The sequence below is a fragment of the Harmonia axyridis genome, chromosome 6, assembly GCF_914767665.1.
Source record: "Harmonia axyridis chromosome 6, icHarAxyr1.1, whole genome shotgun sequence".
Taxonomy (NCBI): domain Eukaryota; kingdom Metazoa; phylum Arthropoda; class Insecta; order Coleoptera; family Coccinellidae; genus Harmonia; species Harmonia axyridis.
The window spans coordinates 7,633,331-7,658,133 of NC_059506.1; the positions used below are offsets into that span (position 1 = coordinate 7,633,331).

At 33.3% G+C, this 24,803-nt stretch overlaps 1 protein-coding gene across 2 annotated transcripts; it reads left to right on the forward strand.

Annotated features, from left to right (window-relative positions):
• The first annotated feature begins 226 nt into the window (after window positions 1-226).
• Window positions 227-24,737, forward strand: LOC123682726 (rab GTPase-binding effector protein 1). Of its 2 annotated transcripts, none has more exons than XM_045621491.1 (14): window positions 227-406; window positions 462-566; window positions 1,140-1,319; window positions 2,245-2,384; window positions 6,053-6,166; window positions 6,233-6,361; window positions 10,072-10,326; window positions 11,915-12,060; window positions 12,355-12,448; window positions 13,642-13,829; window positions 14,175-14,271; window positions 14,327-14,443; window positions 14,732-14,853; window positions 23,911-24,737. In XM_045621491.1, the coding sequence occupies exons 1-14, from the start codon at window positions 358-360 to the stop codon at window positions 24,059-24,061; spliced, it is 1,887 nt and encodes a 628-aa protein (XP_045477447.1). In that variant the 5' UTR covers window positions 227-357; the 3' UTR covers window positions 24,062-24,737. The 2 variants fall into 2 exon arrangements, with proteins under 2 accessions (XP_045477447.1, XP_045477446.1); XM_045621490.1 differs by having other exon boundaries at window positions 228-406; window positions 1,137-1,319.
• The last annotated feature ends 66 nt before the right edge of the window (window positions 24,738-24,803 follow it).

Here is a 24,803-nt window from a genome sequence, read left to right on the forward strand (position 1 = left end):
ACCAAAACAATTTTCCAGCTACCATAGATAAATATTTCTTCTTCTTTTGTTAATCTATTAATTTCTTGTTCTACAATTTAATTCGATATTTTCTCAAATATTCATAAAACAACAATTTGTTTTTACTAAAATTCTAGTAATCAATAATATGGAAGGCATATGTCAGGAAATATGGATTTATACACAGAATGAAGTTAAAATGTCAAAATAAGTGATATTCTGATGTCAAATTGACATTTTGGATCATCTGTAATACTGTAATCTACAAAAAATTTTCCTAATAATATAATTTTACTACTTTATTTTTTGTGTTAGTCTTTCTTTACGATATGTATAGCTGAATATTAATAAATATCAATGGAAGACCCTGGTGGAAATTCAAATGAAATAGATGAAAATGTCAATAGTAAGATTCAGTACCAAAAATCATTATATCATTGAATATCATTGAATTTTTTCAGATTTAAGAGATAAAATACATGAATTGGAAGCAGATAAAAAAAGAATTCGAGATGAATTCAACGTCCAGAGGGCGAAAATGAAGGAACTCTTTTTACAAAAAGAAAGTAAGTGTATCCCATATAATAAAGTGAATTCTGTGTTTTCCCATTTTTTATAAATGTTTCAAAACATAGCAATTCAAAGTATTTTTATAATTTTTGTCACTCTTTCTGTCGACCATCTCACTAATCAGTGTTTTTGGAATGCCACAATAATTGAAATTATTAAAATGATAAATTTGTGTACTTTTAATGAAAAATCTAAGTACCAGTCCAGGAAACAAGAATTTTGAATTTTTTGACTCAAGTTATTTAGTTGCATTTGCTAAGGGGACAATAAATGACAGTTGCTACTCCTTACTACTACTTTAGTTAAGCAGCATTTTGCTATCATAATAGCTAATCACCAAAACAATAATTATATTCAAAACCTTGTGTCATTGCATTTGATATATTTTCAATCAGTACACAATTTCACCATTTTTATATTTCATTCTAAACAAATACTTAAAACTCAACATTACTGTCAAAATTCAAGAACAGAACCCTAGTAAATAAGTGGGACCACTAAGTCACTTACAGTAATGTTATAGAGTTTCATTCAAACTTTCAAAGCACTAATATATTTTATTTCAGAAGAGTTCAACGAAACAAAACAGGAAAACATACACTTGAATGATGTTATTGAGAAGTTGAAGAAGGAATTGGATGAAGCAAAAAGTCAATTGCTTGTCACAGGCTTAACTCTAGAATCAGATAGAGAAATAGAAAAGCGTCGAGCAGATGAAGAAATAGCATCTCTTCAGAAATTAGTCCATGGTGAGTAATAAGGTACCAAAATTATTGTTGCCTACTACATTTTATCGATAAAAGTCTTGAATCAACAAGTGATCTTGACGTCTATTTAGAACAGTACTTAAAGTGAATGCTCTGTGACCATTGGATATTTAGTAGATATTACTGAAGCAATATAACATTGGGTATTCTTGCTGAATCTACAAGTGGATTTGTATACATAGAATATACATATGTCAATAATGTCATTTTATGGTTTTTGTTGCCAGATTGTGCACACAGTTTATTCTTAAACTCCGCTGCTTTTTGTACTTCTTGCAAATACATTGATATCGGTACTACACTCTCCTCGAATTTCAGCTGCAGAGGTAGGTAGGTTTCACAAATAGTAGAGTTTTCCAGTAATTTTCTTTTCATGTACCATTTTATGCCTTTCAAGGGAGTCTCAAAACTAAAACTATGTAGGGTCACTTTCTCTCCTTGAATTTCTTCGTAACTAAAGATTTTTGCTGGATCCACAATTAGGATTGAACTAAAAAGAGTTTGTCTTGTATGGCCCATTTTGAAGGATGAGCTAAAGCACAATTTCAGCATATAAACCATGTAAATATCACGTTTATATTCACTACAGCAAAATCCTTTGTTGTATGCAAAAAAAAAATACATAATCAAAGACTATTTATTTGTGATATTAAGGTATTATTACCATAAGATCAATCTGTTAGATTGTAATAACCATTGGTTGTTGGCGAGGAATTGACTTTCAGTCTTAATTCTACTACGTTCTTCAAACACCTGATAAATTTTCGGAGCTGGCAACGTAGCTACAAATTCGCCGTAACGCTGATGATCTCTCAAGGTCACTTGTAGATTTGGCAAGAATACCCAAACCTTGTTTGAAGTTGATATATAAGGTAGTAATTATCAATCTCTGTTTCACTTGTTCCAGAAACTATTGAGGAATCTTCATCTTCTAAATCCATACATGATGCAGAAATTGAATATTTGAAAAAATTAATTCAAGATTACCAGTCAGAGATATCAGAAATGAAGAGACTCCAACAACAATCACCACATCACAATATCCAAGTATGTATTTATAATCAATTTCAATATTTATCTTTTGGTCTATTTATTGGAGTGAATACAACTGCTCAAATGCCTGAATGGGAATTTAGTAATAATACAGGGTCTTCAAGCAAGTTATAGTCCAAACTTCATTTAAAGAATGGACATCACGCCAATTGTAAAAGCTCTATTTTTTAGAATACACTGGTGATTGCTCATTTCGGCCAAAATTGTGTTCTGTCGTATTTCTTTTACGGATGTACTGAATTAACTGAATTTACACATGGACCCACTTAAAAACGGGATGATGAGGCGAAATCCAAGTAGTTATTAGAAAAAAAAAATTTCACACATTATTTTCAGAGTATAATAATTGCTATTTTCTTATCATAAATGCTCATTTTAACGGTGATAGTGCTATCACGACAGTGTGTTAGTAATAGTAACTATCGCAGCAACTGTCACCATGTAAACTACTCGATAGTTACTATCACAATGAAAATGAGCCTTAAGTAATGATTTGAGTTCAATTAATTTTCACGTGTCACGTTTCACATTTTTTAACGTATTTGTTTGACATTTATAAACTGTCTAATCAGATTTTCAAAAATATGTTTTAAGGAGCCTTTTTTAAGGCGTAATAAATAAACAATTACGCAAATTTTTTTTTTGGATCCGAACTAAATGTAGTTCTGAAAGAACATCGAATATCCTGCAGACCTGCAAAAATTCATTTGATTTTTACGTCCATTAATGAAATATGGTAAACAACCTAGACAGGTGTTTCAATTTGAAATACGTTTTTGATGAACTGGGCCTATTTAAAATCTGGAAATTGGGATTATTATTAGAATATTGATCATTAGGTCAATATTCTCTACTATGCTAAAATATTGTTGCAACCTGACCACTTTTAGATACAAGAAATATTTTTTTTTCTCTGGTAAGAGTCAGTATTCAATTCTGAATGATTTTTAGATTGAACTGTTGAAATAGTTTTCAGAATATCAAAAGAAAAAAAAGGAAATATGCGTTCTGATATTGGTTCCTTGTATTGACTAGTCTCAATGAATGTTTTTTCAAATACTATTTTATTCCATGAATAAAAAATCAGCTAAATCGTAACATTCTACAGACCAAAAATAATAATTTAGAATGAAAAAAAAGCCAATTAAACAGGGATGAGTCAAAAATTTTCAACAATACTTTCAAAATAAATATTGTATTACAACATCATAATAAATCACATTGCATATAATATATTACAACAGTTTGAATTAAGGAATGCTCAGAAGCTCCTGTTTTATTTGACAACATAATGATATTGGATTCTTCAAGGAAAAATAATGAATTATATTTTAAAATGCTTATGCTTCTAAATTTAATAATTTTTGAATTCTTCAAGAATTTCTTCTCAGATTTCAAATAGGCTCAGTTCAAGTATCTAATGGACACTAGAACTTGGAACACCCGGTTTGGCCGGAATTACAGAGCTTAGACCATTGGTATGAGGTTGATATTAAGTCACCATGATGTTTTGATTTATGATTTCTAATAATAAACTTTTAGAATAATTTGAAGAAAAAAATTCACTTTACGGTTTATAATGCGAAGGACTGGGGTACAGTGCATACAGATGACGAATATACTGAGTGAGTCAAAAATGTGTACCGAGCTTTCTGGGGTTGATAGTACATTGAAACATTGAAAAATAAGTATAGTTTTATGAATACACTTATGGCCCAAAATCCATATTAAGGGAGATATAGCCTTCCAAAGTTGATAAAATTAAAAAAACTTCTCCGCATAACTTCTTTTTTTTTCATGAAAAAGGTAGAGAGTACCTTTTTCATGTAATTTTCTTCGCTTCATCGAATGCTTCTACAACGAAAAAAGTTGTCTCAAGAAAAACATAACTCACCCTCTGAAAACACCCTTTATAACAATATTAGAAATAAAGAAGTGTAATAAAAAGTGTAGTTCAATAATATACAGTCGCCGCCAAATAAGATGGCAAATCTAAGGCGCAGAGAGAGATAATGCTATCTCCCTCGCACTATTACGGCATTGGTTCTGGGGTGTTGCCGATTTCGAGACTGCTTAACTCAGTGGCATGGTAAATATCTTGCAATGAATTATTCGAGATAACGAAAAAAAATAACAGAGGATAATATTTGACATTGAGAGTAGAACCATTTATTATAAGAAAAGATAGAAGAAGTTTACATTTATAACAGGTACTTTTATTTGAGAAAATGAGATATACAGGTAGTACGATAGTATGACATTAAATTTTCAATTCAGTCTGAGTCTTATATGTACGCTACTGAATGGAACGCTTCGGTTTATTAGGTACTCATTGTCAGTCATTACCTCCTCCTTCAGTTTTGTGCGCAACTGAGTTCTTGCCAACATATTTGGCGGCGACTGTACATTTATGTAAGAAATTTTAATCTGGTGGTATTCAACGTTTAGAAGTTATGCGGAGAAGTTTTTTAATTTTATCAACTTTGGAAGGATATATCTCCTTCAATAAGCATTTTGGGCCTTGAGAATATTCATCAAACTATACTTATTTTTCAATGTACTATCAACCCCAGAACCCTCGGTAAACATTGATTCACCCTGTATAATAACACATAAATGATTGTTACATTGTAGTGGATTTTGAAATATTTCTGATTTACTTATTGCTGTTATAAAAACAGAGAGTTTAGAATATTTGAATAGAAATTGATAATACACAATTTGTGATTGTCATTTTCAAAATTCTATCTTAGAATTGTTTCCAGTATTAGTAAAGAAGATTTCAAAAAAGCCACTATGACATAACAATAATTTATAAAGTGTATAAATTGGTTTGTTGTTGGAGTTGAAAATTGGTTAATAAAGAAATATCAGAACTGAATGATCTAATAAGCTGCTGAGGGGATATGTTCCTATTCCAGTTTTGTCCCCATCAGCTGTTCTATGAGGTCCACTAATACTACTCTATTTCAAAAGTTGACACTATTACTTAAATTATTGGGAAGTTAAAATAATATGGAGGTGCTCTGAGATATCTGAAGTATTACATTTTAAGCCATATCTAAAGGCAATTAATAAAGAATGTAAAAAAAGGAAAATATGTGTTTGAATGCTGTGGTTCCAGTGAAGCTTCTGGGAGTAGTCTAATTTGCACTCAAATTAATACAAATAACAAAACTGTTCGCAATATTTTAAAAAGAAATTATGACATGGTGGTGTTATTATTATTTAAGTAATATGCAAAAAAGGGAGCAGTCGTCTTGTAGACGGTATTAATCTTCATGTAGATTTGATATACATATTTTATTTTGTTCTAGTCGACTGGATTCACCAATGGCCTAGTGTATTTTGCGTTTAGATTTTCCTTATTTGTATAATTTTGCCTGTTGATTCAGGCATGAAAATCAATTGATACTATGTACTGCATCATAGAAATAACGGTTATTTTCATAAAATTAAAAAGATTAATCAAGAACTAATATTTCAGTTTGAGAGTAAATCTGCTGATTTTACATAAATTGAGATGAAGTAATCATTTGTTTCATCCTTCAAAGCATAGAATTTCATCAATCCCTTTCATTTGTGCATGTCAAAATTTCAAATATCATGAGATGTTTCTTAACAAAATTCCTTGTGTGGTACAATATTTTAAAAAATTTCAGGAACATAGTCTAGCTCCAAGTAATGTTCTAAATGCTCTAACCAAAGGTATAGTGAAGAAACTAGGTGCAGATTCTTTTTCCTCGCAAGATAGTCTTGATGACAGTGTAAAAAAGGTATAAACAACATTAATTTTATTCCAATAATGGGCACGGTATAAATTTATACTTTTTACATTTTAGCAATATGAAGATCCAGAAGTGCTTCGTTCTTTAGTTGAACCTTTAGAGGATCAAATCAAAGCTCTCAAGGAAAAGCTGAGAAATACTGATGAACTACTTCAAAAATGCAGGGAATGTGGGCATAATGGGGTAGGTAAGCAACACCAATCAAGGAATCCATACTTATTATTATCTATTATTACGAGTATCTATTAATTTTTGAAACTACTATTCAGCCATATTAATAAAAAGAGGGGTTTGCTCAAAAGGAAAAGGTAGAGGTACAAGCATTTGCTTCTAGTAAAATGTAAATGTAAAAGTGAGAGCACATGCGATAGAGGCATAAAGAATATCGGAAAGTCTGAAAGAAATTATCTGGAACAACATATATTTTAGGGTTAGGTAGAACAGTGCATCCGGTCTGGATGCACTGGGTCTTGCCCATTCTGCGAGAGAATATGTATTTTGATTTCAGAATAAAAGCCTTTATTATTATTATTATTATTATTAAATGGTAGTAAGGTTAGAATATACAAGACCTACGTTAGACCTGTTCCCACATATTCATCAGAAACCAGAGCCAAAATATCTAGAACAAAACAATTGATGAGAAGTGCCAAAATTAAAACGCTATGAAAAATAAGAGAGGTGACACTGACTACTGTAGCCTACTATAAGGGTAGCCGAATAAGAGAGCATCTACAGGGGGAAAATGTAGTCAGGTGGGAAAGATTGAGAAGAAGAGAATGGAGAGATCGCATAGATAGAATGGACGATAGCAGAATTGCAAAGTGGGCGAAAGATCAAGTGCCACAAAGGAAAGCATCACCAGGCTGGCCACCCAAGGGGTGGTATGAGATTTGGACGTCATGATCAACTGAGACCGACAGCAGAAATAACAGGACTAATTGTAACTAAAGAAGAAGAAGTACAATATAAAAGCATTTGCTTCTTGTAAAATGTAAAAGCAAAAGCATTTCCTTCAATATGTATTAATGATAATGATTAGTTTTTACTTGCAAGCAAATCCTTTTGCTCTGAAGTGAATGGATCCTTACTGAAAACACATGTTGAAATGTGGAATCAAGAGTATTGTACAGGGTGTCCAAAATTCGATGCTCACTGAAAGCACCTTCAGAACTGTAAGACTTAAAGAAAAAAATCTTCAGGGAACTTGATCTCTTTTTTCAAAATAATAAGATATCAGTAAACAGATCATAGATATTTTGATTTTTTCTCAAAAGGGCGTTTTTGAAAAATTACTCTTTCAAATTTTTAGCTATTTTTAACTTTCTGTTCAAGATATTCGAAAATTCTAAAACGTTATTTTCAAATTTTTATGGTTTATATGATACTCATAAATTATTATAGATATTGAGTACCGTTTTAGAGATAGAGAAGAGTTGGTGGTTTTAAATGGGACACCCTATATTTTTCAACGCAGTTTTTTTGGCCACAGATTTGTCGAAAAACATCCCATTATCCGTTTTTCAAAAATGTCATTAGTTTCAAAGATATTGAGTTCTTCGACCTCACATATAATTATTTTTTATTTATATCCATTTATTTGGAGATTTAATTCATTTTGTGTCTATTGTATAATTATAATCAAGTATGTATAAGGTGTTCGATTTCAAAAACACCTACTCATCTAAAACAGTAATTAATTTCTATGATCTGTTATCAGTAACATATAAACCATAAAAATTACTGGAAAAAACGTTTAAGAATTTTTTGAATATCTCGAACAGAAATCAAGATTTAGCGAAATATTTGAAACATTTATTTATCAGAAACAGCCCGTTACTTCAGAACGAATCAGGATATCTGTGGTCTGATTTCTGATATTTTATTATTTCAAAAAGAGATTGGGGGTCTTTGAAGATTTTTTCTCTAAATCTTATAATTCTTGACATGCTCTCAGTGACTATCGAATTTGGAGACAGCAGGAATATAGTTCCATTCCTGTCAAACAATTGAAATTGAAATCATTTTATTGAAATATAGTAATATTAGTAGAAGTTGAAAATGAGTTCAAGTGAAATTGAATTTGAGAAGAATAGTACATTATCTAGTTTAAAGCAGCAAACATAATGAAATATTGGAAATCGCCACTTCAGCTGGCCTAAACACCTTTCTATGATCACCTTTCCTTCAAAACTTTGCTTCAAACTGAAAATAAGTGGTGACTTTGTATTAATATTAACCCGTAACTGGTATGGTACAGTTTCTGGAACGTCTTTGGTAAGGTGGGGTCAGCCAGACCCCAACCTTAGTTCCTTAAAATATGTGTGTTCACATTAACTTATTGCGTTCTCAATAAGTTCTTAATCAAGTCTGAATCATAATTGAAACGATATTGTAAAATAAATAGATAATACTCTCATATAATTAATAATTTAATTCAAAAAACATTAATATTGCTAATAAAAGAACGTAAAAAAGAGAAAATTTTGAAATGTATATAACTAAGGAAAATCCTAATGATATGATTTCCCCACAATTCTTAACTTAAAATATACCCTTCAATATAACTAAAAAGCGGAATGGAATGGCATTTCTGTGATATGTACTAGAAAACTACAAGCGTTCTTCTAAGCAATCTTCGCAGACAGTTCACGCACAGGTGCCACATACTGTAAGATGGCAAACACCACATGATACCTTTGTTTTTTTGTCTTGCTTGCATGGACACTTGGCACACCTCTTTTCTAATTGATGAGATATTTTTCCTTCTGCTTCCGGAACGTCTCTTCCAGAATAGAAAGAATGTTCTGTTTTAGACTCCTAGTAAGGCGCTTTTTTTTCTATTATTCTTTGCATGTGGGAAAGAACAAGTTGCCTGGCCAGAGATTTAATGTATGCATATTTCGAAACTTGCGAATTATTTGGAAGAGAAAAAAAAATGATGGTTTTCACTGAGGAAACATCCAGGATTTCATAGAATACCGTCATTGGCCATCGTCTGGAACGCCTGTTGCACCCGTAGACAGTACATTTTTCATCAAACGCATCAGTTCCGCCCTTGGTGTTGTCAAAAAATTCAATAATTTTTGGCTTCTTTCCTTATTTACATTGGCTTTTCCAACTTTGGAGACATACGATGCTAATGTCATTCTGTTGGTAAATCCGAGCAACGAAGTATGTACACTTCGCTTTCTCGACGGTAAAAAACATCGACGGAAATCACTTTCCAGGGCATCCAAATTTTTCAGTGCCCATTCTTCAAACAGTGGATCACCTGTTTCTTTCGTTTTCGTGATGAACTCGCCATTGCAACTTCCAAAAACTTCTAGCACAAAATAATTACACTAATGGTAAGGTGGGGTCTCACATACCCCAAGCGAAGAAACACTGTCAACAGAATCGTACCAACTGAAAATATGGGTAGATGTGTAACACTGTTTTGCACAAGATACATTGACTGAAAGGTACAGGGACAGATAGCGCCATCGATCAAAAAAGATTTGAGCTATAGAGAAAAATGAATGCGGTAAGGTGGGGTCTACCAGACCCCACCTTACCAGTTACGGGTTAATAATAATGATAACCATCATTTATTCCAGTTATTAGTAAATCCTCTAATTTCTATAGATTACCTTTTACATTAAAGTAAAAGGTTTTGCTTATTTTTTATTAATGCGTATAGAAGGATTTGCTTCATTTTTCGCAAGTATACAAAAGGTTTTCCTTCTTTTTATCTATATGGCTCAATATTATCCCATTAACAAAGCTACTTACTATTCAATTGGGTTCACCTAATTCCCACATGCTCTGCGGGTATCACAGAATTCTAAAGTTTAAGATTGATAAAAAAAAACATTCAAACAAATTAATGTAAATAATTGTAATAATTCTAGGGAAATGCCAAGGTCAATGGACTAGAAACAATAACTACAACATCCCAAACTGAAAGAGGACCTAGTTGTGACATGTGCCAGAATTATGAAGCTCAATTGGTGGGCGAACAAAAAAAGTACAATATTTTGCTGGGCAAAACTGCCGCTGCTGAAAAAGCTGTAGAGAGGCATAAGGAGGAATTGTTGAAGGAAATAGGTTTTCGAAAAGAAATGGAAGAAAAATGGAATGAAAAGAGGGAAGAACTTAAAGTGCAGGTAAGACACCATTTGTTTCCAAATGCAAATAATTTTTTTCACTAATTCTTTATAAATTATGTTCATTATACAAGGTTTTCCACTATTGACGCGCGGCTCTATTACGGTTAAGTGCGAAAATTTTCAATCATATCATCAGGCTTACTTAGAGCTACATTATCAAATTGTCTGGAAATATGGCTTCGCTAAAAGTATAATACACCAAACATACATTTTTTCTTAAGGAACACCCTCTTTGTTCGAAGTTTCATACTCTTAACTTCGCCTGTGTTATATTGAAAAGGTGAATAAAGACGTTCATTATTATTATTGTTAAAACTGATGGTTTTGGAGATACATATTCGATTTTTCATAAATTAGACAGTATTTGAAAAAACCTAATGAATCCAAAATTGATGAATTTATTCAAATGATTCTTGGAAAATGAATTTTAGGTGAATGGAGGTGAGTATATACTAGATAATGATTGAGAACTCTACTGGGTGTTGAAAATGAGACGATTCATTGATGACATTGATAACATTCAAACGTTAATATCAGCTCATTCCAAATGGCACACCATGTGTTTTAGTTTTTATTAGCTGGCAAATTTTATTATCTTTGAAAAATTCTTTTATCTACCAAATGAAAAAATTAAATTTAAGGTGTGCCATTTAAAATAAGCCCGATATTAACGTTTGAATAAGTCATTAATGAGTCGTCTCATTTTGAACACCCAGTAAAGTTCTCAATGATTATTAAAAAGTCAGTATGTACCACCGTTCTTCTAGTATGCACTTTCAAAACCCCACTTGAATAAATTCATTCATTTCAAAGCTATAAGATTTTCAAAATATCTCAAGAACGGTAAGTTTTAAGCATATAAAACTTCAAACAAACTTACGTTCACTTTCCATGCAAACAGAAAATTCAATAAAAAAAAAGGTGTTCCATAAGAAACAACATATATTTGGTCATTTACACTTTTTTGTGTTATAATTTGCTAGAAAAGGATGGTAAATTAGAGAAACGTTTGAGATTTCCACTCATCCCAAGAAGTGCTGGGATCTCAAAATCGCTGAGGGAAAACTCAAATGGCGCATTATACGATAAATATTTTTTTTTTCAAAATGGTCAAATATTCATTTGGAATGAGAAGAATCCAACTTCTAAGAGTTGGGTTTTTTGTATTTCTGGTATTTTTTATGGAATGTGATGTCATAATGAAAAAACTGGAAAATGTAGATAGTATTTTGTGTTTAGAGAAGATTCATCATATTAATGAATAACTATATTCCGAAAATCATTTCCTTCGAAAAAACCATTTGCGAGATATAATTGGAAATTTCATTTTTTATGGATTTTTTTAAAGCCTATAATCGAATCGGAAAAAAAGTGTTTTTTTATCTCAGGAATCTTCTGTCGAATTGAATGTGCAAGTCAAAGACTCACCCTGCATATTTTCGTTTTGTGAGGAATTGGAAAAAAACAAAATCTGAAATGAGAGTCCTTCCCTTGCTATAAAAATTCATATTGAGAGAATTAAATTGGATGAAATCTCTTCAAATCCTAAATAAAAAATCTAATTTGTATGAAATATTTTATTTAGGTTGCCGAACTAACGAAAAATACTGAACGTGCTGAGAAAGACTTGAAAGAATTACGTCAATTTTTTGACCAAAGATGTACAGAATTCCGGACTGAGCTTATAAAACTAACGGAAGATAGAGAAAAAATGTATAAAGAATTGCAAACGTGAGTATATTTTTGTGCAAATACTGTTTAATTATTCTTTTTATTTTCTGTACTACTAGATGAATTTGAGCTTGCTAAGCAAATGAAATTGTTGCAATGTATGATAAGAAAGAATTTTTGAAAACCAGTTATTATTATAAAACCTATATCTCAAAAAGGAATGGAGATTTGAGATATTTTTATGAGTCTTTTTCTTGTTTAATATTTCCTATCTATCAATATTCGAAATTCATTGCAAACACAGGCGAAGCAATATCTCAACAGGATTTTTTTAAAGTAATTTTCATTTTATAGATTACAAATGGAAAATGACAATCTGGTAGGAAAATATACGATCCATTCTCAAGAACTGCAAAGTCAAGCTATAGATCTTCCAAATACTGTTCAGGTAGATATCAAACTTAGTTACACACCTAAAAAAAATTTTTAAATCCATGAATTACATGCACCTATAGAAAATTTTATCACCCAAAACTTCTGAACAGGTAACTATCAATTGTAAATGTTCTATGTGAGATTTTTTGGTGCTTGCAAGTCGAAGATATTTTCTGTAATAAATACTTCTATATGTAACGGGTGGTTTTTGTCGAGGAATATAACTTTAAGTTGGCATTACTGTTCAAGATGGCGACCGATTTAACAGCTGTCAAGTGATTTATTCTCAGTTTGGTTTGGCAATTCATCATGAATAGACTCACGCCTGAACAACGCTTGCAAATAGTGCAATTTTATTTCGAAAATAATATTTCTGTGCGGAATACGTATCGCGCACTACGTCCATTTTATTTTGTTTAACGATGAAGCGCACTTCTGGTTGAATGGCTACGTCAACAAACAAAACTGCCGCATTTGGAGTGAAGCTTATCCTCAAGTGTATGTCGAAACACCGTTACATCCAGAAAAACTGACTGTTTGGTGCTCTTTATGGGCTGGTGGAATCATTGGTCCGTACTTCTTCAAAAACGATGATGGCCAGAACGTTACAGTCAATGGTGATAGGTATAAAGCTATGATTACAACTTTTTCATTCCTGAATTGAACAACCATGATGTCCAGGAGCTGTGGTTCCAACAAGACGGCGCAACATGTCACACAGCTCGTGCCACAATCGATTTATTGAAAGACACGTTTGGTGACCGCCTAATTTCACGTTTTGGACCTGTGAATTGGCCTCCAAGATCTTGTGATTTAACACCGCTGGACTACTTTCTGAGGGGCTATGTAAAGTCATTGGTGTATGCGGATAAGCCACAAACCCTTGACCATTTGGAAGACAACATTCGCCGTGTTATTGCCGATATACGGCCACAAATGTTGGAAAAAGTCATCGAAAATTGGATGTCCAGATTGGACTACATCCAAGCCATCCGTGGCGGTCATATGCCAGAAATCATATTTACAATGTAATGCCACAAGATTATCTTGCGGATAAATTAAATTCATGTCAATCGAATAACCCATCGTTGTTTTATTGCAATTTGAAGTTCTATAGCTCTAAAAAAACAATCTTTATATTGAATTTCATTTTGTCCTTTGAAAAATAAACAGAAAACATATATTCACAATTCCTGTGTATTTTAGGAACTACACGAGCTGATATTGAAGAATAACCAAGATCTTATCATAGCAAAAATTGGAAAAGAAAATGCAGAAGCAAATGTCAACAGTTTGCAGTCAAATATTATTCAGTTAAAAGAACAAATAATGAATAATCATCAAGAAAGAGAAATCAGAGAGATTAAGTTATTAGAGAAAATTGGAATTCTCAAGTTAGTCAAAATTTTAATATGCTTTATCATAAATTACATTTATTTATCAATAGCATGGTGAACATGCACTTCTGATTGGGACTGAAAGACTGCCAGAGAAATTTTTGTTACCTTGCATGTATCATTTCAATGTTGGATGAAAAATTAAAAGTGTTGTGGGATACAGAAACAAAACCTACCCCGCATAGTCTGTTGCCATAACTTGGACAAATTCTTGGCGTCTAAAAGAGACGGAATAAAATTAAAATATATCAATATCTTATAAATGTATCACTTAGAAGATCATTAAGTTTTCTACAGTGTGATAATAATAAGCATTGAACTGATTAATCATCTCAATTTCAGGGAACAAATACAACACTTCGAAAAAGAAACAAAAAATGTAAATCATGACACAATAAGTAAACTTCAAGAACAAATTAATAAGTTGACCATATCGGAGGTGAGAAATGAGAAAATACTATTGATATTTTGAAACGAGAACTTTTTTTCTTCAGAACAAACTAATGGAACTTAATAATGAACTGAAATCTAGAGTGTCCTCTCTCCAACAGGAATTAGATACAAGTGAGACTGTGCAGAAGGACTTCGTTCTTTTAACACAAAATTTACAGGTAAAACTAATAATTTTTATTGAAATTATTCAAAATCGTTAACAGGTTAATGTTTGAAATTCTTATTAGGATAAATATTACTTATACTCACCTTCTGTATATCCATTTCGTTTACAGTATTTAATTTTAAGTCATTTACGATCATCCTATTTTAAGACAAGTACAAGTTTTTTTCCTTCTCATCAACTTAGATTTGAAATATTCTCATTCAGCAATTTTTTTCCATCATTTGAAGAAAAATTTCATGAATATTGTTAAATTATTCCTGCATTTTTTGTTCATTTTCAGGTGCAGTTGGAGAGGATTAGAGACTCTGATACTCAAGTACGATGGCAACATGAAGAAGATGTAGATAATTGTCCCTCGTGTCATTCTAGTTTCAATAATACAAAAAAGAAACAACATTGCAGGTATGCTTTTTTCAATTTCCATTGATTATTCTTGCCCGTATTTAGATATGCCTTTCATATATGAAAGATTTACGAAATTATAATTTTAAGTATGCAGGTAATAAATAGATAGATAGATAGATAACAGTCTTTATTTCAAAGCATGTACAGCACAACTACAACTTTGCTACACACACAACAAAATAGTGTCAACAAAAACTGTAAAAATACTTCCTATTGTACATCAAAATACTCGAGTAGAGAGTAGGGCTCTAATTCAATGAGCATTTCTTTTACTTTCTTTTTATATAAATTGAAATCATTAATTCTCTTGATTTCATCAGGTAACCTTTTATATTCTTTAATACACATGTATGAAGGATGTTTTTCTGTTAGTGTCAACCTATGCTTAGGGTAATTGAAATCCAGAGTTCTCGTCTCATATTTATGGCCTGACACATGTATAGCAAAATTGGCCTTGTTTCTGAAGAAATAAATTAGGCATTCATACAAATAAATACCATAAACTGTCAAGATACCATTTTTTTTAAACACTCCTCTACATGAATCGAGAACTCCTAATTTAGACAATGATCTTAAAATTCTTTTTCGTATGACAAATAATTTTTGCACCTCTGAACTAGAACCCCAGCATATAATACCATTCACATACACATACATAATACACTGACTCAAAATTTGCATAATATACTATCTTCAAAGTGTTATAATCTAAATAATTTGACAATAAACGAGAGCCATATCCTATTTTACAAAGCTTTCCTGATAAATAATCAATATGACAAGTCCACTTTAAGTATTGATCAATGTTAACACCCAAAAATTTCGTTGACTCTTCAAGTTTTATATTTAATCCATAAATTTAAACATTATCATTTTTACTTTTAACAGACCTCTGAGTGCTGAATAAAATTACTTCAGTTTTTTCATCGTTAATCATCAACTTGTTAGCAGTGAACCAAAATTTTAACTGTTTGAAAGCCAATTCCGCTCTAGTTTCCAGATCTTCAAACTCTTCATTCCCCAGAATGACATTGGTGTCATCTCCAAAACATGTTATTGCATCGAAATAATCCCTTTCCAATGTACACAGATCATTAATAAAAATAATAAATAAAACAGGGCCTAGAACACTTCCCTGTGGTACACAAAATTTCTATTCTGCAAACTTAGATTTATAGTCTTTCCCGTTGTTAATGAAAAATAGGAATCAATCCAGTCCTTTACACAACCTCTCAGACCTATTTTTTCTAATTTCACTGAAAGGAACTGTCTAAAAAGGCAATCATATGCATTAGTTAAGTCTAAAAATATTCCTAGTCCTAGTTTATCTTCTTCAAGTATTTTAATTATTAATTATAAGTATTATAATAACTAACACATTTAAAATAGGTGAAAAATTACGAAAGTTCTCGGACAACAAACTTCAGCAAAATTTTAGGTGGCCAAGTTGAGTGTATAATATACCACCCGACATATTATGTTGAAGTGAATTACAAATTATCCAATTTCAACCAAAATTAAAATATTTCATGTATTTGGTATATTAACGTGTTAAGTCCAAAAGGAATACAACGGTAATAGAATAAAATATTGGGCTCATTTCTGACAGATGTCTGGCACAATCACACTATGCTATTTTGACCTTCATTTAAAAGCTAATTACAGAGCTGCAAACCTTGGAAGTTACTTTTGGAGTTTTTTTTTCTCATAAATATTTGACAGATTAATATCACATTTTCTATATTGATAATATAAATATATATATATATATATATATATATATATATATATATATATATATATATATTCTTTTGATAATATAAATAATTCTATAAAACATGTGCAATTGGAAAAACCAGTTATAAACTGTTATACAGTTTTGACCCTAATTTGAGTTATACCACGTTAAATAAATAAAAATTGGTTGGGTCATGCGCATTTTAAGCTGTCACACTCTGGCTCAGAAATAGACACGAAAAAGAAGTCTGAAAGTACTGTAACAATTTCATAGCTTTTCCCCCCCGATGGTCGCTGAAAGGTGGAGTCAGGTGTTATGCTCAGATCCTTCAACATACTCTCACAAAGCAGTTTCACAAAGACTTTTATCTCTTTTAGTAAAGGTGTTAACACTACATTTTTTCAAGTTCAGTTTAAGTTTGTTTAACTCACACCAATTGGAAAATATACTCAAATCTGTCTGTAAATGTAAAGTATCATCATAAGAAGAAATTTAAGTCAAACAGTTCTTTAATTTTTGGAAGAAACCTTTGTATGGCACTAATTCTTTTTGCAAGAAAATTTATCATTTTTGTTTATATCACTTTGAAAATTGAAAGGTTTTTCAATCGTTTCTCAATTATTTAGATGATTTATACCTTCTCATGTATTTCAATTTGAAAATTCAGAATATAAATATGTAAATGGAAATACGTACATATTACCAAATAAGAAAGCGACAAATGACTATTGGTTTGAAGGAGTGTTTTAAAAAATTGGTAATTCCATCTAATGAAAAAATTTTGAAATTCATCATTGAAATAATTGAGATGCGATTGAAAGAACTTTCGATTTTCAAGGTGATGTAAAACAAAAACTATGTTTTTTTTTTAAATCAGTTAAACTGCCAAACGAAGGTTTCTTCCAAAAGTGAAAAAAGCGATCGAGCGATTTACGCACAGAATCAAAATGAATCTGCACTGAAGAACCAAGTGAGAAAAGATGGTATACACCCTTAAATTAATTTTGAGAGCGGAAATTTTGAAATCGGAGACCAAACATTTTTTCCATTTTTTTTTTAATATGTATTACATTGAAATCCATTCGAATAAAAGGTAATAATATATTCCTCAAAAATCAGGTATTCCCTTCAGGTGTAATACTTATGTTACATGACATTTTTTTTACCAATAGAACCTTTTTTAATTGAACTTCTGCAGATGTGTGTTAGTAGCCAGCCTCTCGCCTTATATCATGCTGCGAGGAGTCTAGAAGTCATCTTTCATTATAGGCTGTGTTAAATTTTATTCTATATATATTCAATTTTGAAGAGTGCATTTCATTGGCTGAGACTGGTTTATGGGTGTCGTCATTTCTTGACTTTCAATATCAGGAAACACTCAGTTGAGTCATTTATAATAATATCCCTTTTTGACGACTGTGATGTGGTTTATAGACCCTGCATCAGTGCCTGTGTCAGTAATCGTATAGTTTGTCTGGAACTGGTGTTGTCTATTCATCTTCGATTTGAGGATCATTCGTGAGTTGGAATGGCTGAGGGTGAATTTTTTTTTTTTTTGTCATTTATTGCATACAATCTACTCATTACAGGTATTAAGTAATTGTGATAAGAGAGACAACATGAGAGTGAAATGTCCAGTGACATTTCTACTCGACTTGCACTATTTTAGTGTTGTGGAAGATCTTCGGGCCATGTCTTCTTCAGTCTTCTGATTTGTGGTCCTTCCATGTAGAGGTTTTGTACTAGATCATTTGAGTGACCTTGTATTCGATTTTGGTATCTGGATGAAGTAGATTCTATAACGTCGTTGATGTAAGGGATCTGTAAGTCTTCGTGCAGTCGTTGGTTAGTGACGTACCATGGTGCATTTGCTATTAAGCGGAGAGTTTTTGACTGGAACCTTTGGATAATTTTCCTTCTGGATGGCTTCGCGCAACCCCACAGTTGAATTCCGTAAGACCATATTGGTTTGAGAGTTGCCTTGTACACTGTCACTTTGTTCTGCATGGTCATCTTCCATTTTCTTCCCAAAAGCCAATACATCTGTCGGAGCTTCATGTCTAGTTGTTTCCGTTTTGCTTGCACGTGCTTCTCCCATGTGAGCCGTTGGTCCAGATGCATACCCAGGTATTTGACCTCAGTCTTTTTCGGCAAGGAGACTCCATTCAGGGTTACTCTGGGACAGGCGTTGTCTCTTAGGGTGAAAACTACATTTACTGATTTGCTCTGGTTCAAAGTTATCCTCCATGTTTTGTACCAGTTGCTGAGTTGGTCTAGGTGTAGTTGGATATTTGTGGAGGACAGAATGGGATCGTCATTGGATGAAAGTATTGCAACGTCATCAGCAAATGCGGCGATAGTTGTGACGGGAGTTTCCGGTAAATCAGCAGTATAGAGCGGAGCTTCGGGTGGTCACGAGCGGAGCTTCGGGTGATGGTGGGACTGCTGACGGGGCACTGTCGGTACAAACATCATTTGTACCGTATGGGTAAGTCAGCAGACGAGATTTGCAGGCTCTGTGGATCGGAAGTAGAAACTTCTGAACACTTGATATGCAAGTGTCCAGAGCTGGGTGGCCTAAGAACCATTCACATGGGCAAGCCGGTCCTGGATACCAGAGAGGTAATGGCCAAGGCCCCTAGGGAGGTTGTCAATTTTATTAACGTCGTTGACGACCTCCCTGGGTTTCTATGAGTGAGTAGGGTAGTGAACAAAAGATCTGCATGGTCGCAGTTCCCGGAAGGCTCACCGAAGCAAAACGACCCCAGTTCAAATAATAATAATAATAGAGAAGATACAAAAACGGTCCCAGTACACTTCCTTGGGGTACACCAGATTTGATTGGGAAATACCCAGATAGTTCGTTACTGAACTTAACAGAGTAGTATCTGTCAGAGATGTAAGATTTCAGAATGGGATAGTAATTGTGATTTAAGTTCTTCTTGATCTTGTATAATAGGCCTGCATGCCACACTTTGTCAAACGCCTGGGAGACATCCAGGAATACGCCGTTTCAATATTGCTTACTCTCTAAAGAATTTGAGATGACGTAGACTATCCTGTGTGCTTGGTGTGACGTTGACATCCTTTGACGGAAACCAAATTGGTAGTCAGGAAGAAGATCTGTTGTCTCATGGTCTTGATGTATCCTTTCCAGAAGTATTCTCTCGAATAGTTTTCCAGGGATTGGGAGAAGACTTATGGGCCTCTGTATGATGCTGGAGAGTGCGCAGGTTTGCCATTTTTGTGAATCATCATCACATGGGCGTATTTCCATGTGATGGGGAAGTAACCCAAATTCAGCATGCGGTTATATATGGTGGTTAAGAATACTATTGCTTTTTTCGGTAAGTTTTTCAGGATTTGTGCAGTTATTAGGTCATGACCTGGAGCCTTCTTATTTTTCAGTTTACGTATTTCGTATTTGACTTCCTTAGGACTTATAGGTCTTATGGGAAGTGATAACTGGCATGGCGCATCAAGGAATTCTTCGACTTCCATTTCGAATCCTGGTATTGGCTTTGGCTCTTCAAATACTGTTGATAGGTGCAATGTAAAGGCGTTTGCTTTCTCCTGATGGGATCGTGCCCAGCCGTTCTCTGTTCGTATTGGTGCACTGGAAGTTGTTGGTCTACTGAATTTTTTCGTGGCTCTCCACAGGCTGTGATCTGTGGTAGTCAATTCTTCTGTATAGTGTTCAAAAGAGGAGTTTTGTACATCTCTTAGTGCTTTGGATAAGTTTCGTGACATTCTTCTGTAGTGATGGAGATCAGTAATATTGCGTGACCGCTGCCATACGCCTCTTGCTCTTCTTTTTTCAGATATTAATTGCCGTATGTGTAGAGGAGTACTGCTATCATTGGAGATTTCTCTTTCGATCCAGGGGGTAGCTTGCCATGGTGCTTGTTGTACGGTTTCTGTAAAGTGCTGTACGGCTATATCAATCTCTATGGGTTCTTTCATCGAGAGGTTATTATCCAGTTTTTCTGTGATATAGTCTTTGAAGTTATTCCATCTAGTGAACTTCGTAACCAATTTGGGTGGGGAATGGTCAGAATCCAAGTCATAGCTGGTCTCCAGAAGGCAATTTTGTCTAGCGATGCCATTAACTACAAAGAAGTCTAGCAGATCTGGTAATCTTCTTGGGTCCGTTGGCCAGTACGTAGGCTCCCCATTCGAAAGATGTTTGTAGCCTTTGTCGTTTAGTGCCCGAAGTAAGTTACGACCTTTTGTAGTGGTTAGTCTAGAACCCCAGTGAGTATGCTTGGCATTCCAATCGCCACCTACAATAAATCTATGCCCAATAGTGGCGAAGAACTCTTTGTATGTGTCTGTCGATATGATATGTCGTGGTGGGCAGTACACTGATGCTATGTTGATGTGGCCAGTACTGGTTCTTATTGATACCGTTGTTGCTTGAATGGGATCTGTTTGAAATTTTTCTTGTTCATAATGACATATAGAATTTTTGATAATAACAGCTGAGCCTCCATGAGCTGTTCCATCTGGATGTATAGTGTGGTAGACTGAATAGTATGGAATCGAAAATACTGTTCGGCTGGTGAAGTGAGTTTCAGAGATCAGTAGGACGTCAACCTTATTGAGATCTAGGAAAGTTATTATTTCTTGTCTGTGGTTTGCTAATCCGATGGCATTCCAAATCGCAATTCTGAGAATCTCATTAGCCCTGTTCGGCATTATGGAAGTTTGTTCATTACGGTGGTGAGCAGATTCAGGATCATGCTGTTCTGGTTTAGTAGCTGTGAAAACATATTTTTGAATTCTTCAAGGAAACTCGATAGTTGATGACTTAGTTGGGATAGGGGTAGCTCTTGATTCACATTTGAGAGTAGGTTCGTGGAGATTGGTTGTTTGGTTGCAGAGGTATTGTTGTTGTCTCAATGTTAGTGGATGATATATTTGGACGGCTATTTGGGGCACGGTTGTTATTTCTTGAATTTCTTTGCATGAGATCTTTGTACACTTGGCATCCTTTATAGTTGGCTGGATGATCCCCATTGCACAGGGCACATTTTGCAGGAGTGTTCTTGGTTTTTTGGCAAGTTTTCGAATCGTGTTGGTCGCCGCACTTAACGCAATACACTGTACAATGCCTCGTTTTTTTCTGGGTGGTTCTATAGTGACCTTAGTGCTGTATATGTATCGAAGATCATATATGGTTTTATTGTTTTGATGGGGTTCGAGGTCAACGAAGAACATAGAGAGTGGTTCTTTTGTCACCCTATGTTGAACATTTAAAATATTCTTCACTTTGTGTCCAGCTTGTAAGAGTTCTTCTTTGATTTCATTTATTGGCACTGAGTGATGCAGATTTCTGATGACCACTCTGTAGGCCCTCTCTTCTCTTATTTGGTAGGTGTGATGGATAATATCCTCATTCCTCAAATAAGTGGAGAGTTTTCTGTAGGAATCCAACGAGTGTGTGCTGATTTTGATTTTGTCGTTAGCCAGTACCCTAGTATGAAATGAATCTTTATCAATTATACTTGCAAAGGTGGTGATCATTGCTTTGTAATCAGCAACATCGTAGACAAATATTGGCGGTGGAGTTGGTGCCTTGTTTTCTTTTTTGTCCTTATCATTATTGTCACTGGGAGATGTTGTTTGTAGCGATTGTAGCGGTGAGAATCTGTTTGATGTTGGTGTTGGAGGTGGACTGGGTGTTTGTGTGGGTGATCTCTTACGTTTCTTTGCTGTCTGCCATGTGTGTTTGTTACTTGTTTCCGGTTCTTGATCCGGATTCATAGTGGAAGAGGTGGAAGTGAATAAGCAATCCATAATGTTGTTTATGCTTTGAGCAGATGAAGAAGTATGCTCATCCAGTGAAAAACCTTGAAAAGCATGCTGGTTTTGTTGGATTATTATGTTGGGTAATAACCCAGAATTTTGGTCAGAGGACATAAATGTTCTCGGTGTATGGACATCTTTAGATCATCAGCGAGTCTTATCTACTTGCCAGGTGTTGTTTGCACTTTGTGATAATATAATATTTATCCTCTTTTTTGATGGTGTTTATTTCCGCGTTTCCGCGGAAATGAACGTTGAATGCGAGATTTTTCTCGACGATGTTCAAGATTTTGTCCTTACACACAGAATAACAAGTTTTTTGCTTTCAAAAATGACTGAATGCTCATGGGATATCGACTCGCGAATTCCAAGAGAAAAATGAAGGAATTTCGATTGATTCAGACCCTTATTCTATAGAGAACTATGTGCGCGTATGGTACATGTTGTATATATTTTGAATTCTGGGGTTGATTTCTCTTTCTATTGGGTTTTTTTTATATGAAATTATTTCATTTAATGTTTTTTGACTCTACAGGCCGAAATGTACTATTCTTTTTTTTTCAAATGATAATACCCAATTTATATCATACTCATAATTTCCATGAAATTCCGATTACGAAATACCCCACTTGTCATAATTTATTTGGAGTACTTTTTGACATAGGCCACTTTTTTCCACAAATTTCATGGATATAATTGTTTAAACTAGGGATCATATCTTGAAAACCGTTCAATTGTATGATTTTTTTTTATCAAGTTCTCGAAAAGTTTCCAAGTCTTCTGGAAATTTACAGATCACTCTACACGTGTTCTAAACGAAACTGCAATTTTTTCAAAAATGACCTTAAAAATTTCTATGCCATTTATTCAAATGGCAGGCTGAATTTTTTTTTGTCTGTCCGATACCCTAGTGGGTAACTCCACCTCAGCTTGGTTTGTCTAACATTTTAGTCTTTATCATTGTCTTTTGTACAGGGTGGGCAAATAAGCGAGGTAAGCGGCTATATCTCAGGATCCACTCATCGTAGAGACTTGCGGTAAAAAAATTTACCACTAAAGTATACAAGAGAGCACATTGGAAATTGTTTTGAAGTTCATACCTCTACCGCTAAGGGGCGTAATAGCTACCGTCGAGTAGAAAAATGAATTTTACTCGAAAATGTTTGATATGAAGTTGAAGAAAAAATATCATCACTCTAATCCTTGGAAAATTCTCTATCTTTTTGAATTGTCACTGTCGATTTTACGACATCAAATAAAGGTAGGTGAAAGGGAGAAATCTGACTGATTGAAACGCCTGTACATTTATTGAAAACAAGGTTTTTTATTTTATATAACTTCAAAAATTGGAAACACTTTCAAAATATATATTTTCTTTCAAGTATTTCGTTTGTTGATCAATAATTAATTTATTTTTCAGAATCAATGAAAGCTGTTTATTAAATGCTGTTTGAAATATTTGACATTTGCTAATATTCAATTATTTAATATTGGTATTTGTTTTCCAGGCATTGTGGTCGGATATTTTGCCAACAGTGTTTAAAAAAGGAAATAAAAAGTGGACCCAATAATCGTGTTTCCATAGTCTGCAATGTTTGCCATACTTTACTAGACCACAACTCAGCTCCCTATTTCAGTGAAGCACCGCCGCCTACGTAATTGTAAATTGTATCAAATTTAAATAGTAATTGTAAATGTTAAAACTCAAAGATAAGTTCTTAATTCAAATAACTTTGTGTGTTCAAAAATGGATATTCCATCAGTTCTCTCAAGTACTGAGATTACATACCCCTTAGAGATTTTAAATTTTAATATACGTGACATGAATGAACATGTGATAACTTTAACGTTAAAAGGTATATAGAGTAGGCAATATTCCGGATTAAGAAACTTCCAGGTAGCATTTGATTGAGAGTTAATTGTATAAAAAATTTCTGCATAATTGGGTTGTTTTATGATGGTATTCAATGTTTCTTCACTTCATGAATACATTTTATAATAACTCAATATCTTAAATGCTTTGGAGATTTATTGCTCATGTGATTAACCAACCGTTCATGCAAGAAATGTTCGAAACAGTACAATTATTACAGATTGGTGGTAAATTTTTTCTGATGTTATCATGAGCTGCAGAAAGTAGTAATTTTATAATGAGATTATAAGGTCTTTTCCACTTGAAGAATAAAGTGTTATTTGAATTTTAACCAGATTCATTGAAAGTAATTAAAACATTATGAAACTTTATAAAATATCAATGATTGATTTTTTAAATTTCATCCATATCTTTGATTCATACACTATAGTAATATATTAATAATAAATAATTACAATATTCCTATTGAGGTTTCTTTTTCATACCCAAATTCTAAACCAGCTACTTTTTAGAAATATTCAGTTCTCC